Raw genomic sequence first — 18,257 nt, forward strand, 5'->3', positions numbered from 1 at the left:
TTCTTAAAAGTTGAGAATCATTCTGATGTGTATGTGTGTGAGAGACAGAAGGAGGGCAGAAGATACAGCACGAACAATTCAGTATTTATCAGGTGGTTAATTTGTGTCCATGTTTCTGTTTTTCAAATTCAAGTGTGTGTATGTGTGTCTGCCTGCCTGCTTTCACGCTGTTAAGTGTTTCAGCACCACAGTCACAGTGGACAGCTCCTCCAGACTCGCTGACTCTGGGAGCTTTACCTGGCCTCACCTCAACACACCTTTCTCTGCCTCTATCTTAGATATGTCTGTTTCTCTGACACACACACAAATACACAGATTACCATTTGGCTCGGGATCAGTGCTCTTACCACAATAACCGAAAAGTTAATCTCTTCTCTTGTTTATGTTAAAGTCTTGTATTGGAAAGCAGACACTTTGTTGTGAGCAGACAGCTGAACGTTAGAAGGTTTTCTCATGTGCATATCAAATAACGTTTTGCTTTATGAATGAGAAAGTTCATTAAATCAGCAGCGGGAGAGAGTTGAATTTTATAGTTGCCAGTTTGTGAGAGACTATCTGCAGTAACTCAGTCACTTCAGTTAGTTTATAAAGCTAGTTTTTCAAGTTACTTTAAAAAGTTACTTAACAAGACAATCTCCACTCAAGGTCTGCTTTCAACTTACTACATGATCTTCATCAGTTTACTCAGCTGACACTTTCAGAAGGCCAAACTTTAAGTGCTCAAATCGACATGAGCAAGGCGTCCTAAAAGTGCTCAGAATAATGAAAACATTTACCTCTTAGAGGTTCATGACATCTGCTGATGAAGACTGTGATGAAGTTAAAATAGCTTTAAAAGAATCAACTGAGTGGACCTTGTGGAAAGTGGTTTGTCAGCTGCTGTTTTCAGAATAAACAATGAATCTCGTTCTTAGTTCCCATCTGTCTTTTTTTTTTTTTTTTTTAATATATTGCAAACTGTCACCATTGTGATTATCAGCTTTGTTATTGTTATTGTGCAGAATACTGTTTTTGGATGGCAGTATAGCTCATTTGAAACCATTAGATAAAAGAAGAGATCTCATTTATACAAAGGAAGCACGGAAAACTGATTGTATTGCCAAAACTGAAGTGAGCAGAATTCTTAATGTCTGTGAAGCATTTTGCTGCTACTTCCTGTTTTCCCACATTACACTTGGCCTTCATCATTCGCGACAAATGTTTCTATAAGCCAGCAGAAAAGAGCAACAGATGTGTTTGTGTGAATTATCCAGGTGTGTGCTTCTGATTTGTCCATCTTGCCTTTGTGCAAAAATCACTACTGCTTTAATATTCACTGTACTGTCTTACTCCTTCAAATGTTCCCTGAATCTGTTTATGCATGTGAGTGTGTGTGTGTGTGTGTGTGTGTGTGTGTTTGTGTGCATCTAGGTGTTAGTACCAGCTGCTCAGAGGAGAGCAGTGCTCCAACCTTTACTATCAGACAATCAGTACAAAGTGACAGTCACACCGGTGTACAACGATGGACAAGACGGCATCAGTGTGTCAGCCTGGGGTTCCACGTGTAAGCCTCTTCAAACACGGCAACATCCAAGCACACACTCTCACACACACACACACACACACACACACACACACACACACACACACACACACACACACACACAACTCTGTATTACAAATGACCAGAGTCAACTCTGTTTCTCACTTTTCATTATACAAGATGCAGCTCCCAGTTTAAAGGAACACATGTGACAAAAGTGAGAGTTAATGACACTGACTTTTACTGCAGTGAGCAGAGTGTTCATTTGCGTTGCATTAATTTCATGCTCATTTACTTTCCTGTTGGAAAATATGAATTAAAGCCATGACAAATACTGATGCCATCCTAATTGTCTCAATGAAGGCCTCTCATAATTACAGCTGCTTCTTTCATTAATGAGACGATTAAATAATTTTGCTCGGCTTTAATTGATTTCCGCAGCTATTCTCTTATGAGCAGTTGTGATCGCCTCCTCAGTGCTCAGAGAATTGAAATGTCAGATGAAATATGTCATCTTTTTTATGAGAATATTGCTCAGCTTAGTGCAATGGAAACCCCTACTTAGCTTGAACAGTCATGATAAATCAGAGTCCAGGAATACTTTATGTACAGTAAGAGATGGAGAGGGGAAAAGATCCTCATAAATCAGGAATTTACAGACTTGTGATTGAACCAATTCAATTGCAATTTTAACATAATTTTCTTTCACTGTTCATTGAAAAGGATATATTTACACTATATATCTATCAACAATGTATCGAGTATGTATATATAGTTTTAAATATGAACAATAAGGAGCAAAACTCATCAGTCATAATAGGGCTGAATATTGAAACTTAACAATTTCACTGTAGTGTCTGTTGTACCAAATCAAAAACTGCCAAGTATTAAAAGTTGTAAAAGTTGCCATCAAACACTTAGTTTGTCACTGTTCTTTGCATAAGAAAATTAATCTGCAGCTTCTTCTTCTGATAATCAACTAAATACATTTAAATGTGAACATTTTATGCTTTTTTTCTTTTTCTTCTTGGTAAAGAAAATACTTTGTGGTTTTCAACCTGTAATGGGATAAAATATGTAATGTGATGTTGCCTTTAACGTTTTATGACATTTTTTTTAGTAACAGATTAAAAATACCCTGTTTAAAAAAAGCTTGCTCCATGCCAAAAAAATACTTAAAAAACATTTAAATGTCATGCTGAATCCCAATATGTTTTCAGAATTTCTCTTTCACTTTCACCCAAATTCTAAAAACAGTTTCAAAAAAGTAAAGAAGTACTATAAGGTTCATTCATTTTAGTTTGTGGGCCAACCTCATTTTTTTTGTCCACTTTTATTGGCAAATTATTCAATAACCTCGCTAATTTTTAGCCCCAATCTTCTTTGCTTATTCAAGAGTATCTGATTAATTTATTAACTTTGCCTGTTTTTGAATTTATTTTATTCAGGTAACTTTCTTGTGTGGCTAGTTGTGCTGAGACAAAAAAAATAAATAGGGTGACATTCAGCCCTAAATCATATACTGCACAGTCAGGATGCATGATGACGACCTCTACATTAGTAGACTTAATTTTTTAGCATCTAAACCTAAAATAGATAGATAGATAGATAGATAGATAGATAGATAGATAGATAGATAGATAGATAGATAGATAGATAGATAGATAGATAGATAGATAGATAGATAGATAGATAGATAGATAGATAGATAGATAGATAGATAGATAGATAGATAGATAGATAGATAGATAGATAGATAGATAGATAGATAGATAGATAGCTATACTTTATTGATCCTGCAAGGGGAATTTTTTTTAATTTTTTTTAAGTCAAGTCAATAGAAGTTTTTCTACAGTCTGATTTCTTTCCTGGTTTCTGCAGTGCCCCTCTTGCCTCCTGAAAATCTTCGGTTGTCTGAGGAGTGGTACAACCGCTTCAGGGTCACCTGGGATCCACCTCAGTCTCCTACAGTGGGTTACAGGATCGTCTACCAGCCCATCTATGGTACATATACACACAGACAGCCAATCAAAACATTATTTGTATAATCAAGCAGTCATTTTAAAATAGATCCTCAGGGATGACCTGCAAAATGTGGAAACCTTCTCCGGGCCTTTTCCTCAGTCATTTTTTATTGTAGTAGTTTTTATGAGTGTAGAAACACAAAAACAGACACACAGGCACATTTATTAAATTCTGTGTGTCTTTCCCACACAAGTACACTTTTATAAATATGGCACACACTCACACACACACACACACACACACACACACACACACACACACACACACACACACACACACACACACACACACACACACTTTGATGCACTGTTAGACAGCGGTTAGCTGTCAAGCACAGGAGTATTTTTTAAATTTGTGTGTGCTTTGCCTTGGGACTCAGATTCATCCAAACATACTAATCCACTTGTTATGGGAGGACCCACCAGCGACAGACCTGTGATAGACACATAATAGCTGAAAAAACAAACCGCTCTCAGGGTGTTTTGGCTTTCCTGATAGTGACTTTGTAGTTGTTGTTTTTTTAACAGGAAGCTTGAGGCTTCAAGGAAAACATGGGCAATCCAGCACTGAAATAAGACATTACCCTTCCTCTTTTATTTTTTTTTTGTCTTAAAGCGTCATCAAAAGCCCATTTTCACTGTTCTGCTGCTTCTCTACTGCTAATTGTTTCATCTTTCCAAGTCAAGGCTCCGGTCTTTATAGTTTCCATGTCTGTTTTTAGTCATCTTAACACAATTACTGCGTCTCTGAAGTTCCAGATTCAAGCAGACGGGCAGCATTAATCTGATTTCAGGAGTTCAGTTTCACCAGGCGGCTGTTTTCACTATGAAAATCTCTTATATGTGGAGGGGAGGAAAGTGTCCATGTGTGCAAATGCCTGCACACACACTTCCTGCACATATATAGCTCGAATATACATCATGAAAGCATAAACCTACTCATTGTAGCAGATGTGTAAAGTATACATACACTTCCACAGACAAACACACAGCCTGTTCCCATAAACAGTGTTCCAGTGGGTGGTGTGTTGTAAAGATAATTGCTGCTCCTCCTTTATTTATCTGTTTTCTTCTTGTATTGCATTTGTTTCATTTTTATTTAGCCCTGTAAGATGTAGTTTACATGCAGGGTTGTTATTGTTATAAAGCAAAATAACTTTGTTATTGGCAGTTGTTTGGAAAATCTGCATTAAACTGACCGTTATTGTGTCTTTGTTTTATTTTAATATCCTTGATGAGGGTGTGCGTGTGTATCTATGTTGTCGTAGATATTTTTGTTTAGCACATTAAGGCCCTTTTTACACCAGGGACAGAAATTGTTTCATTTTTCAGTTAGACTTTGTTTATGAGTGTGTATATAAGTGTATTTTTGTGCAGGTTTGTGTGAAAACTGTAATGCTAATACCTGACAAGTTCACAAGTGAAGTTTTTCTCTGAAAATTAAGAGGGTATTACTCGGTTTACACAGCTTACATAAATCAGAGAGAATCAGCTGTTAATTTACATATATATGTATCTATCTATACACACACAAAGGACATGAACAAAATCGCCAGTACAACAACTGTTGGTTTAACCATGATATCCTGCACACAACCCACCCCACAAAAATAACAAAGGTTATACATTTTAAAATATGATATAGTGTATTTGATTTGTAATGTGTTTTAACAGCAGCTCTGCTTGTCTTCTGTCCTCCTCTTATGTGTGTTTGTGTGTCATTCCCAGATAGAGGTCCCGTTTTGGAGACAACAGTTGGTGAAGATGTGAACTCCTTGCTCCTTCTGAATCTGCAAAGTGGGACTGAGTACAGTGTCCAAGTTATGGCTTCCTACCCTGCAGGACAAAGTGAACCACTGCTTGTGAATGCCAAAACATGTAAGCATTTTTTTTATCAGCCTGCAAAAAACCCCACATACTTTGTTGTAAGATTAGTTATTAAATGGAATGATATCTGTAGAGGCATTCACGTCCCTCATAGAAATGAAACTGTATTCCTCACAACAAGATAAACACATTGTGTATTGGCTGACTGTAAACAGAAATGGCTGTCTCAGTGTTGGTTTATTAAATCAAAAGGTTATTGATAATGGTAAGATTCATGACCACATGTAAACATTATTTGAAATTAAACGCTCACTGAGGATGACATGATTTAATTTTGGAAAGCAAAATGAAAGTTCACAGAGTCATTCCAAAATGAGCTTTAAACGCCTCCACCAGCTGAAGTTTTGGGTGTAGATCTGTCAGAAAAGACATGTGACTTTTAGAAGGAGGGAGACAAAGGCAGCAGCGAAGTGAACTGGTTGAAGGAAAGAGGGAAAGGTACAACATGCATATTAAATACTGGCTGATACCATCATTTCTGTTGAGACTTAGTCAAACAGACAGATATACAGCAGGATGTTAATATTTCCTTGTCAGCCAGTGAAGAAAATCCCTTTTGCATATAGATTTGGTATCAGACGGTGCAGTAAGACCAAAACGCAGGCTTTAATGCTTCTCTCATCTAACACAAATATACGGACAAAGAGAGAGACAGACGTGCTGATAGATAGAAAATTTGAAAAGTTGATGTATTGTACATATACTGTCGGTCTGCACATGCATCTGTTGGTGGGTTCTTTCTTTAAATATGCTCTCAGCAAAAAAAGTACTGTGTCACTATCAACAAACCTTTATGTTGACAGTTTAGCCTCCTGACTTTATGTTTGTGTGTCTGTGTAATTGTTTTACTCATTACTTTAAAATCCACTTATTTGTTTTGTGTTTACTGTCTGATTTTTCAGAAGGAACTCACAAAATAGTATGATTAAATGAAATGCACGCTAATTTTTGATATCCCACATTCATTGATGCACACAGCAAAATACATTTTCAACTTTATTTTTCTTAATAGCTATTTCCTTTAATTCTGAAACAAACTAATGAGAAGTAAAATATACAATTTTGAGTGAGTAATTGATTTTAACCTCATTGGTAAAAAGAGTGCAATGGTTTTCATGCACAGCTTCTTTTTTTTTTTATTAATCTATGCTGCAATGATGTGCCATCCTTCATGTTCTTTAATCACACCCCTGTAGGATGAATTACAGCTCCCCCCAGCCTCTCTATCTCTATAAAGCTCTCATAATGAAAGATGCTTTCATAAGGAGAGAAACATCAAATATGAGGCTCTGACATGTTGATTTAACAACCCTCCATATTTAAACTTAATACTCTGGCACTGCTGAATTCACGACTTTCTTTTTTTCCTCCTGTTTATCTCAACGGTGAAACTATATCTGTTTTTAATAACTTTATCTGCATGGTACTCTTCTGAAATTCATGTTTCCTTCTCCTTTTTTAGAGCTTTATTTGTACACATAGTGTTGTATTCCACATTGTAATTTGTTTTCCTACACTGCTGGCTAGGGATCAAGAAAATGGCTCATTGATAAATATTCAGCAGAGCACATATTCTGTATTAGATGTAATCAATTCCCAGTGCACTGATACATTTTCAGATGTGTCAGAGTTCCCCACGTTACACAGCTCGGGCTTCGTTAAATTCCTCGTCCATATTTTCCTCTACACTGGAGGAACTCTGATTTATTTAGAGGGGATGCATTCAGTCATTTGTCATTCTAATAAGGTGGAGATACATATTTCCAAGGGTTCACTGCATTCATTGCAGTCTTATCATGGGACCTAACTGGCATGTTTACACCAATAAATTACACATACTAACATGTAGCACAAAAAGGCACTTATTGATACCTTGAGGACCACTGACTGAAATTAAACTGTTTCCTTTAAATGAAGTTATATGTGGTTTGCATTTAGGTGCTGGAGCTCAGTTTCACAGTAGAAATTAGTTTTTGCAGGACCGCTGAAGGGCGATTTGCCAATCCGGTCTCAAGACAGTTTGTAAAGTTTGCATGATGTTAAAAATAAAAATAACATGTATTTTTAAGGAAGTAAGAGAAGTCTTAACTCCCCACCGTGAAAACCAAACAGGCTGAGGAACGGGTAGAAGATTTCTGCAGACAACTTGAGGAGGAGGCAGAAATCCGACTTTCATGTTGGTCACTGGTCATTTTACAATGCTACCATGCCGAGTTGGTTTTATTGAGACAAAACATACGCATCACACAGTGGCTATTTGGATGTATGCATGTGCACCCACATGTGCACCAGATTACATGTGACCATATTTTGTGCACACCAGTGACTCCTGCACGTCTTTGTGTACGGGAGTAAGTTTGTGTGCGTGTATGCATATTATTGAAAGGAATGATGGTTTGTTGTATGCATTATTCACTACTATTTAAATAAGGCACCTGCCATATGGTCCCAGCATAAAATATAACTTTACTGGCTCAAGAGCCAAGTTTATTTTATATCATCAGCAAATTCTGTTAACAAGGGGGAAAGAACAAGAGAGAGAGAGTGAGAACGACGGAGAAAAACAGAAGAGGAAGGGTTTGCTTGCCTATTGTACATTGAAATCTCACCACCAAACAAGCTTCAGCTATTTAAATTGCTCATAGTATTTAGCATTTTGCTGCATCATGCTCCACTGTTTTTCCTCAAGACGTACATAGCCTGACTAATTTTGTCTGTTAATAATTTGTTCTAACATGTACTAAACAGAATGTTTTACATTTACACCAATTAAACATTATATGGATGGTGCACTATTCATTTTCACCCAACAGCAGACCAAAACAGAGATGTTTAGACCACTTGTATCTTTGTACTGGAATACAATGTTGCTCCAACCTGTCAAATTAGCCCAATCCCGACTCAAATGCTGATGTCCCTGAACCTTAAACCTTTTCTTTTCTAAGTCTACACTGCCTGTTACAATATTGTCTGCCAATGTTTGTATGTGATATGTATTTGTGTAATAACCAAACGATCATATTTTTCAATGTGGTTTACTTGATGATAGATTTATGCAAAACTAGTCACAATTATATCTAAAAAGCATTTGCAGCACAATGCTACAACGTGTCTGTAATGGTTGTAGTTTGATGTGCACATGATGAATGTCTGCAAAAAAAATCCAGCCAGAGCTCCCTGTCTGTAGATGTTAGAATCTTTCCCAGTTAAAATCATGGGTTGTCTGGTGAGTGACGGTGCTGGGATTAACTGCCAGTAGTATTAAAGACAAGGAGTAAATTAATGATTGAAGAATGTCAAAAGATTGTACAGTTTGTCAGAAACCAGCGCACTGATTTTACTGATGTTCATTTAGGTTCTCTAATTAAAGTCAGTTCCCCAGGAGATGCAGATACAGTAATCATAAGCGGACTCATTTTTTGTGAGTGTTTGTGTGTGAGACTGCACACTGAACATCAGTGAGTGTTACATGAAAACAGAAACTTTTCTCTTAAGACTTATAAAAATAAATGTTCAATTAATCTCTTTGTCATCTCTCTGTCTTGCTCCAGTGTTCCTCGGTGTCTCAGGCTTGTCAACCTACCAGGTGCGTCCCAACAGCATGTGTGTTCAGTGGCAGCCTCTTCTACGTGCCACATTATACAGAGTCTCCATACAGTCTCCACTCAGTAAGTATATTTACTGATATTAAGACTGAATGCTAGAGTTTGCATACATTTTTATTTGTGTCAATGTGGCACTTTTAATCTAAGTTCTCAAAGCTGGTGAAACAGTTCATTTCTTGATTCAGTGATTTCATTACTTTTTCCTTTAGCGTAAGAATGTGACACCCGACCAGAAGCTCACTCTAACTCAATCAACATGTCTGTTCTCAATTCAAATTAAGTGTAACCTCACCTCCTTGCTTAGATATGGTCTGGATCTAACCTTTTAACTGCAGTACAACAACAAAAGCAGAATATTTTAGACAAAAGTTTAATTCAAACTGATTTTTTTTTTCCACAGAAAGAAACAGCAGTGCTTTGTAGAGACACATAGTGGACAGTTGAGCACCTTTAGTCATCCCAGCGTGTTTTACCACTCCACAATGTGAGAAAAGAGGCTTTTGCCAGTAAAGTGACTGGAATACAATTCAGTCAATAAATCAAAAGCTTTACTAGAGTTGTGATATTTGGTAAGGTGGCTGGATTCAAACTCGTAGATTTACAGTCTGTCCTTGTGAAAATGTCTCCTTCATTTATTATTAACACAAAAACCAGTCAGCTCAGGACTTGTGAGTGTGATGATTACATGTATATTGGTTACATGTCCTTTCACAGTCATCTGGATCCAAATTAATATGAGCCTCTGAGGGAATATGTGTTATATATTTCTGTCATGCTCACATGGCAGAGGTTTACGTTGTAAAAGATATTCGTAAATCTTCCTGTTTGTAGACAAGAAAGGAGATATGATATGCACAATAAACGACATGGGAGGAAAGAGGATTGAGAATTGCATGTCATTGTGTCAGAAATAAAACAAGTTTGACCTTTAGAGGATGTTTAATGCACAAATCAGTCAGTTAATCATTGGGAAAAAAGGAGACCTTGGCATCACACAACTATCTCTCAGCCTCAAACAGTTTTAGTAAGTGTGAGCATGATGCAGCTCACATCTTAATGTCTGCTGAGTCTTTTGAATTTGTATCTGTCCCTGAGTTTATTTTTCAAATGAGATTGTGATACAGTGCAGTAGTGCAAAAGTGTGCATACTTTATCCTATAGAATATATAGGATTTGCAACCACTCTCTCCAAACTTCATTACTGCTATAAATAATTTGTAAAATCTGGCCTTAAAAGTGGTACAAACTATTGATAAAAGAACTGTAGGCCATCTCTCAGTAAAAGACATATTGTAGTCCTGCTGTTGGGCCCATTTTTTTACATCTTACTTCTTCTTTAAGCTCTATTCTAAGTAAAAGATTACATTTTTTCCTCTGATAGAAATTTTAAAGAATTGGAAATAAAAGTGGGGGCACTTGAAAATAAATTATTTTGGTCTCCCCTACTTTAATTTTGGGCCACAAGAGTCAAACATTTAAAAAAAAAAAAAAAAAAAGAGTCAATCTGACATTTACCCTAAAAATATTCTTTCATTTATCCAATCGATGCTATTTAGTGAGATTTATAACAGACTTTGCAAGCGACTTGTCCACAGGAGGCAGAGCACAGGTGTGACTACTAACTTTAACAATGACCCTGTTTTGTCTATCAAGCAGCTGGGAATTGGGAAAATTCTCCTTTGGGAATGTGCCACTTCCTGGTTGAGAGCGACATGGTTGCCCCCTGAAAATCTGCTCTATTTCTGCCGTGTTTGAATTCAGAAAAGTAACAGCCTCGTCACTAGCCATATAAACAAGCACAAAGACATAGATAAAGCTTTGTGCATGACATTTCTCCATATTTTGATTTACCACAGCTACTAAACTTGGTAGGCTCGGCTAACCAAGTCTGGCTTTATCACCTTAATTTTGCAGCAAGTAAATTTCCTCATTTCACCACAAATGCTGCCGTCAAGTGACGTCAAACTCTCTCACTTTCCTAGTGCAATGTTGTAGTTTAACAGGCATTCAGGTGTATATCCCACTCATAGGTATGCACTTTCCCACTTCCCAGTTGCTCGTGAAATGTCTCAGAGAGGCAGTTTACACAACATCAGGACAATGACAGCATCAGGGCAACTTTAAAAGCTATTGTTATTGACATCAAACAGAATAATCGGAAAAGCCTGTATCAAATGTCAATTCAGTTTTTAAATGTGTTTTCCTGACAAGGCCCCAGTAGATGTTGGAAGGTGTTTAGGAACTCCAAGTGTTGGCTGATAAATGTAACGATTACAGACGTGAATAAAACTCCTTTTACTTGAAGGAAACATGCAGTAAGTGATGTGTTTACACATTTTTTTGCCTTTTACAGTCAGAAAAAAAGACAGCAAAGAGGAGGAGGAAGATTGCTCTCTTCCATCTTCTTCAGCTACTCTTCCATTTCTTTCTTTGGCTCTCTCTCTCTCTGCTGCCGGAGCAGTTGCTGCATGTTCAAACAGGAGTTTAGAGATTTGCTTTAATCCACACAGAGTTTGGTTAAACACCTCCGCAGATGGAAAAGTGTAGTCTCTGTGACAGCTGTTTTCCTAAACTTTATTATCTGCGGCTGTTTCCTGTGTGAAAGAGGAGCTAATTTGTCACTCTCCGAGATGAGACACACATTAGGAAATAGAATTAGACTAATGAAACTGACAAATGACAGCTATTAGAGCATGCACTGTATGTGTGAGTTTCCTGTATCCAGTTTGTCCCTTTTTGGCTGCCAAAATAAATTCTTGTTCCTTTTCTTCTTCTTCTTCTGTGATTATATCCCTGTACAGCTTTTCAAAATAAATATCAAACTGAAAGATGTTTACCATCTGCAATTCAGAGGAAACTGCCAAGCGAAGAAGAAAGAAATCAATAATGGGCCTCGTTTCATTTTTCAGCAGACATTAACATGTTTTTCTACAGTTTTTTTCTATTGATACTTTTTGGTGCAGTGAATGCAGGTGCTGCAGATTGTCACCTTGGTTTGTCTTTTTGTCAAGTGTTTGTTTTCATATTACATACATCTGTGTATTTGTAAAGAAATCTTTGAGAGGCTTGGTGAGTTTGATATGTTACAATAGATTTTGTTGTAAGAGTTTGGGATAAATTAAGTCAACAAAACATGGAGCTTCACCAAGGTGACTGAGTCCTAGATTGAACTAAAATAGAACAATATTTGCTCTAAATCCTACGATCGGTTACCTGTTATTAAAAATAAATAATAAATATATATTATTATTATAATAAAACTGTGTTTATTCTTCATCTTCCAGTCTTCAATATGATGCAGAACATCGCGGAAAATAAACAAATATTCCCGTAAATAATGAAAGTTCATTTTATGCAGGATCTCCAGAGTATTTGAGCTTGTTCAGATTACATGACTCTTGATCTGTATTTCATTGATTGTGAGTCAATTCTTTGATTTGTTGTTTGCTTGCAGATGGTCAGAAGCAGGAGGTGAGCTTGGGAGGTGGAGCTTCCCGACAGTGCTTCTATGACCTCACGCCCAGCAGCCAATACCAGATCAGCATTAACACGCAAATACAAGAAATGGAGGGACCTTCTGTCTCCGTCACTGACATGACATGTATGTTGCAAAGGTTTTATATATAAATGCATGATTATGTTTGCATGTATGATTTTATACTCAGCACATAAACAGTTAAGTGAAACTGAAGGAGTTTTTTTTTTTTTTAAATGCATCCTTTTATTTCCATTTTTCATCAGCATGATTGAGGCAGCTGGGCCTTTTATAACTGCTTTTTACATCCATTTCTCATCTACTGTCACTCACTTGCTCCTTTCTCGCCGTATCTTATTTTCCCCAGCTGATCCGTCCAACCTCCTTTAATGTCTCTTTCTCCATCTGTCCCCCCTGTAGCCACCTTCTGTGACACATCTGTCTCACCTCTGCAACTTTCTCTCCTTCCCAAACCTTTCCTCACTCTCTTTGGGAAGATAGATTCTTCTGTTGCAGTTCATTGGTCAGCTGATGAGCTGAGCTGAACCGCACAGCTCTAGGGACCCAGAGGACTCACCTCTCGACCAGGGTTACAGACAGATGAATAGATAGACACAATCTCAGACACACACACACTTTCCCCGAGTAATGTAACGGGCAGCTGGTGATTAAATCCAATGCTAAGCTCAATAGTTTGTTTTTAGCAATAGTTGTAGGTTCATCTAAAGAAATGTTACAATTCTCACATTTAAATTTCACTTCAGGAAAGTATATTGATGAAAATGCAAATAAGTATCTGAAAGTAAATGCACTCATTATGCAAAACAGTCCGTTTCGGAGGATTACATTGTTTTATGAGGCATTTTGCACTAATTACTGAACCATAATTTTTATGTTGTAGCTGGTGGGAATAAAACTAATTTTAACAGTATATTAAACAGAGTACATTTTATTTCACAAGATGATCACACCTTTGATATGTGAAATCTGCAAAGTAACTAAAGTTGTCAGCAAGTAGGATTAAAAAGTGCAGTATTTTCCTCTAAAATGTTGTGATACAGAAGTAAAAAGCATCAATCAGAAAGAAAAGACCAACCAAGGTAAAAATTACTCAGAATTGTAAATGTACTTTGTGACTTTCATGCACTGTCCAAAGTTATGTTGTATCATGTATCTCTTTAAAAGCCTTTTAATGATAATTTTTTAGGAGGACACATGACATGAATCACCCCTGATCTCCATGTTTAGTTTTTAGTTGGACATTAAATCAAACAGTAAAGTTTGTGATCCAATCAAACTCATTTTTACCTAACTATCTTTTTTATCACCACAGCGTGACAGTGTGGGAGGTGAAGAGACATTTGTTGAGATGTTTTTTTTCTACTTTTATAAAGTACATATCCTCTTTTTGTGTAGTCGGTGATGTTTCTAAGATGATTTACTTACTGTACTCTGGTTTGACCAATGCCACTGCTCTCTACAAAGTAATTGCCCTGGCACTGAGGCATGCCTGAACCTGGGGCTGCTTCAGGCTCTTAAAGGCAGCCTCTGGTCAGGCTGATACCAGAAAATAGTACTTTTGTTTTCCCCAACCTATAGATGGTAGGAGAACGGGATGTATGAAACAAATGTAGAAAGATAAAGTCTGCTGTAATTTAGTGATGGAAAGAAAGATAGACAGAATGAAACACAGTCACTAGATTGCTTATATACCAATAGGTTGTAAATACAGATTGCACTAGAAATATTTGTTGTGTAAATGTCCAGAGCTTAGTTGTTGGAGGGAAAAAGAGGATTAGGAAACTTTCAGCTTAATAGAAATTGGCAGCTGCTGTCTGTCAGTGTGCCAGCTTATTTACTGTCTATTTGTGTGCACACGCACAAGTGTGTAGTGTAAATTTGTGGCCAGCAGACAGACCCTGTGATGGTGCCACTTTTCACTGCCATCATGATTGATGACCTTGTCTTGTTTTCCTGTGTCTCTGTGTGTTTCTAGTGCCGGCACCCACACAGGCTCCGACTGAACGACCCACCACAGAGCCCCCTCCTACCATCCCTCCTGCTAAAGAAGGTTAGCAACAGGCTTATCATACATGAACACACACTCTCATGTTAGTAGTTTCTAGAGTTGTGGGGTCATCTTTTCTGTACTCAGATGTTATATTAACTGTAATCACTGGACACCATAGTCATCAGTTTTTGGACTTCATATTCATTTGAAATCCTGAAAAGCCATGCAGGCTAACATGTAAACCTTTACACTTCGTATACACTAGCTGTTTAACATTATCCATTTTCATTTCCAATGTTTTTTTAGGTGATAATAAACTCCCTCTACTTTACCAGTAAGGCAGCATGTTGAAGGGGAATTTTAGTTTAAATTATTATTTGTTTTGCTTGTTCCTAACTTGCTTATTTTCACTGTATATTTTGTAAAAGGTGATATTACACCTGGTTTACTTTTTGCAGATAGTTGCTGTCAGATGATTTGAGTTATCTGATATCTGAAAATCTGATTGAGACATTGCTACACTGGAAAATGTAACCAAAGTAGACTGAGCTGTGGTTTCAGGATCATAACAATCACTGCTAAGCCTTGCTGGTCTAGTGTCGTTCTGAAACAGTAAACATTAAATCAATCTCACAGTTTACTTTTAATAGGGTATGTCAACCTGTACTTTTTACAAAGCACTAAACTGTTTAGTGTCAAAACATCAGCAGTGACCTGAAAAGAAATCTGAGGATTTCACAGCTCTGTAACACAATCAGGGAGGGTACATTTGTTTAAAGAGCACATTTTAAGTGCTTTAAAAAGTTAAAATGACCACACAAACAACAATAAAAAAACAACAACCCTAAGTGTTAATTGAATGCAATTATAAAGAACTAGATCTTAATCTTAGACTTAAAAGTATTGAACATAGTCTCAAATCTTAGCTCTTCCGGCAATTTATTCCACATTTGGGCAGCATAGAAAGCAATTTCACTGTGTTTAGATTTAACATCAGTAGTGAGCCTGAACCAGCTAACCTGTGAGGGCAGAGTGGTTCATACTGTGTCAGGAGATCTGATAAATATCTTTGAGCTTAACCATTCAGTGAGTAATAGACGGGTGGTAGAATTTTGAAGCTGATCCTATGAGAAGCTGGTGGCCGATGTAGTGATCTGAGGGCTGGAGTTATGTGCTGAGATTTTTTTGGTCCTCATTCCAACTGCTGCACTTTGGATCAGCTGAAGCTGTCGGATAGCTTTTTTTAGACGTACTTGTAAGAAGTCCATTACAGTCGTCCAGCTTGCTAGGAATAAAAGGATGTATCAGTTTCGCTAGGTCTGGCTTTGACATCAAGTCTCTGATCCCTGAGATATTTTTAAAGTGGTAGAAGGCGAATTGTGTTATCGATTAATGAATGAATATTATTATTGAATTTGAGGTCTGAATCAGGACACCACAGAGGTTTCTAGCTTGGCTTTGACCCTTTATAAACCAACTGTTCAGGTGGACAAATATTTTCCAAATCGCCTTACAATCCTAAAAAGATCAGGGTTAAAGTTTACAGTCCAACCCTCCACCTCGATCTTCCTCCTCCTCTGTTCCTGTCTGATGAGCTCAGGTAAAAGGTCGCCCTGCAACACGAGGTCCACAAACGTGAACAGACACACCTGCTGAGCCCATCTGTTAGCATTTCTGTCTAAGTTTCCTGACCTTTGTCAGACCATTGCTCCATCGGTAATGACAGCCAACCTTTACTCAGGACAGACCAGCAAACATCGAGGAAACAGAGAGCAAGGTGTGTGTTTTTCGGAAAGTAGTAAAAAGACAGACAACTTAAGCAACAAATGAAACAAAGTGATGGTTAAAATGAGAGAAACAGGCAGAGATAGGGGAGCAGAGGAGAGCAGAGGGGAGTTGACAGGAGGAGAGACAAATGGGGAGAAAGACTCAGTGGTGGTGACAGACAGAAGTAAGAAAAAGACATACAGTGCACAGGGATGGACAGGAAATTATAGAAAGTGGTGAGAGTCCTCCAGACAGATGGTAACACAGACAGGAAGCATGAAAAAGTTTTCGTAATACCTCTCCTTTCCTTTCCTTTCCTTTCCTCTCCTCTCCTCTCCTCTCCTCTCCTCTCCTCTCCTCTCCTCTCCTCTCCTCTCCTCTCTTTACTGTTCGCATTCACAATTACAATCATTTGTCAGGTTTTTCCCGGGAACTTATGGAGGCTGACATGATCATAAACGAGGTTTGGAATTCAGCAAAGACTTGGGAGTTTGAAAACTTGTTAAAACCACAAAACAACTTAACGGCAGCAATGATAAGGCTACAGGGAGTCATTGAGAAACCTGAGAAGAATAAAAGCAGAGGGAAAAGCCGCTGCAGGACCAGGAATATGAATGAGCAGCTTACAAAATAGGAACACAAACACAGTGGATAGAAAATGTTTGAGTTCAGAAAAATCTGAAACTGTGTGTTTAATCTTATGAACTCTACAGAGTGGGTATTGCTCCGAAGAACCAGTCGTTGCATGTTTACCCTCTTCCAGCAGATGTATATTTGCGGTGCTTCAGACTTTGCATATTTACTCAAAGTCTGAATATATTAAGCAACCAGTTAACATTCAGCTTATGCTTTGTCCTCCACTGACATTCATTTGATATTAAATTACTTTTTTAAATGCAGAGACAAAGTGACATGCCGACTAAGTCTATATATCTTTCTTATCTGTCTGTCCAGTGTGTAAGGAGGCCAAGGCTGATCTGGTGTTCCTGGTCGACGGCTCCTGGTCCATTGGAGATGACAACTTCATGAAGATCACACGTTTTCTCTACAGCACCATGGGATCACTGGATCTGATTGGACCAGATGGCACGCAGGTCAGACATGTGACCACACCACACCTATGTCACTTGACCACCAAATGTGCTTATGTCAAGTTTTACACCTTCTTACCTCTTTTTTACTGAATCCAGCATTACACGGTAGATTTCTGAAAAATAAAGTCATGCAGTCTTGACCACCTCACGCTGAGTAATGTTGCAGTGAGTCTTCCTGGAGCGTTTGTATTCACATTCATTGCTGCTAGTGGTTCTTGTGTCTAGTCTAAATGTCTGAATCTAGTAAGAAATTACTGTATTGCCAGTTCATACAGTACCATAATTTTCACCAGCAGATATACAAATGTGCCTTAGGCTTTTAATTTCTGTTCTCTCTCTTTGTAATTTATTCTCTTTTTTTTTTTAGCATTTTTCTCATGGAAAATGCACGCTCATGGGAAACATAATGCGAAGCAGATGCTGGGGATCTAGCCAAAAGTAGCCACAGTGAAAACCATAATAATGATGAAATAAAGAAATTACATATCTTAGAGTAATTTGTGGGTAAGAAACTCACAGGAGAGAGTATCTTATGTTTGTATGGGGGTGTTAATCCTTGAAAAATGAGACTACAAAGCCATGCAGAATCTGCAGGGTTATGCACGCTCTCCACTCATGGTGTTTTTCAAGCACAGTGTCAAACGTACAGTCATACATATATCCAACAACCCATTATCCCCGCTCCAGTCAACTACCTCATCGTCTGCCCCCCATGTTTTGTGAACTGCAACCTATGTCACCACTGGCTACCTACCAAAAGAGAAAGAAAAACATATTTTTCATTTCTTAAAAAAATTGCTCCATTCAGTAAATGATAAAATAATGAAGGCAGGGTGCTGATAATAAAGGATGGAGTGATTTAATGTCGTCTG

General features: G+C 37.7%; 1 protein-coding gene across 1 annotated transcript in view; it reads left to right on the forward strand.

Annotated features, from left to right (window-relative positions):
* col14a1a (collagen, type XIV, alpha 1a) overlaps positions 1-18,257 on the forward strand; it is a 128,101-nt gene that overhangs the window by 51,960 nt on the left and 57,884 nt on the right. The window contains exons 20-26 of the mRNA XM_069143154.1: positions 1,411-1,543; positions 3,404-3,526; positions 5,275-5,424; positions 8,985-9,101; positions 12,493-12,639; positions 14,510-14,584; positions 17,246-17,385. Coding sequence (XP_068999255.1) covers positions 1,411-1,543; positions 3,404-3,526; positions 5,275-5,424; positions 8,985-9,101; positions 12,493-12,639; positions 14,510-14,584; positions 17,246-17,385 — 885 coding nt within the window. The remainder of the gene's footprint in view (positions 1-1,410; positions 1,544-3,403; positions 3,527-5,274; positions 5,425-8,984; positions 9,102-12,492; positions 12,640-14,509; positions 14,585-17,245; positions 17,386-18,257) is intronic.

This window comes from Embiotoca jacksoni, unplaced genomic scaffold, assembly GCF_022577435.1.
Source record: "Embiotoca jacksoni isolate LCO1_2020_lvr unplaced genomic scaffold, fEmbJac1.0.p SCAF_11, whole genome shotgun sequence".
In the NCBI taxonomy this organism is placed as follows: domain Eukaryota; kingdom Metazoa; phylum Chordata; class Actinopteri; family Embiotocidae; genus Embiotoca; species Embiotoca jacksoni.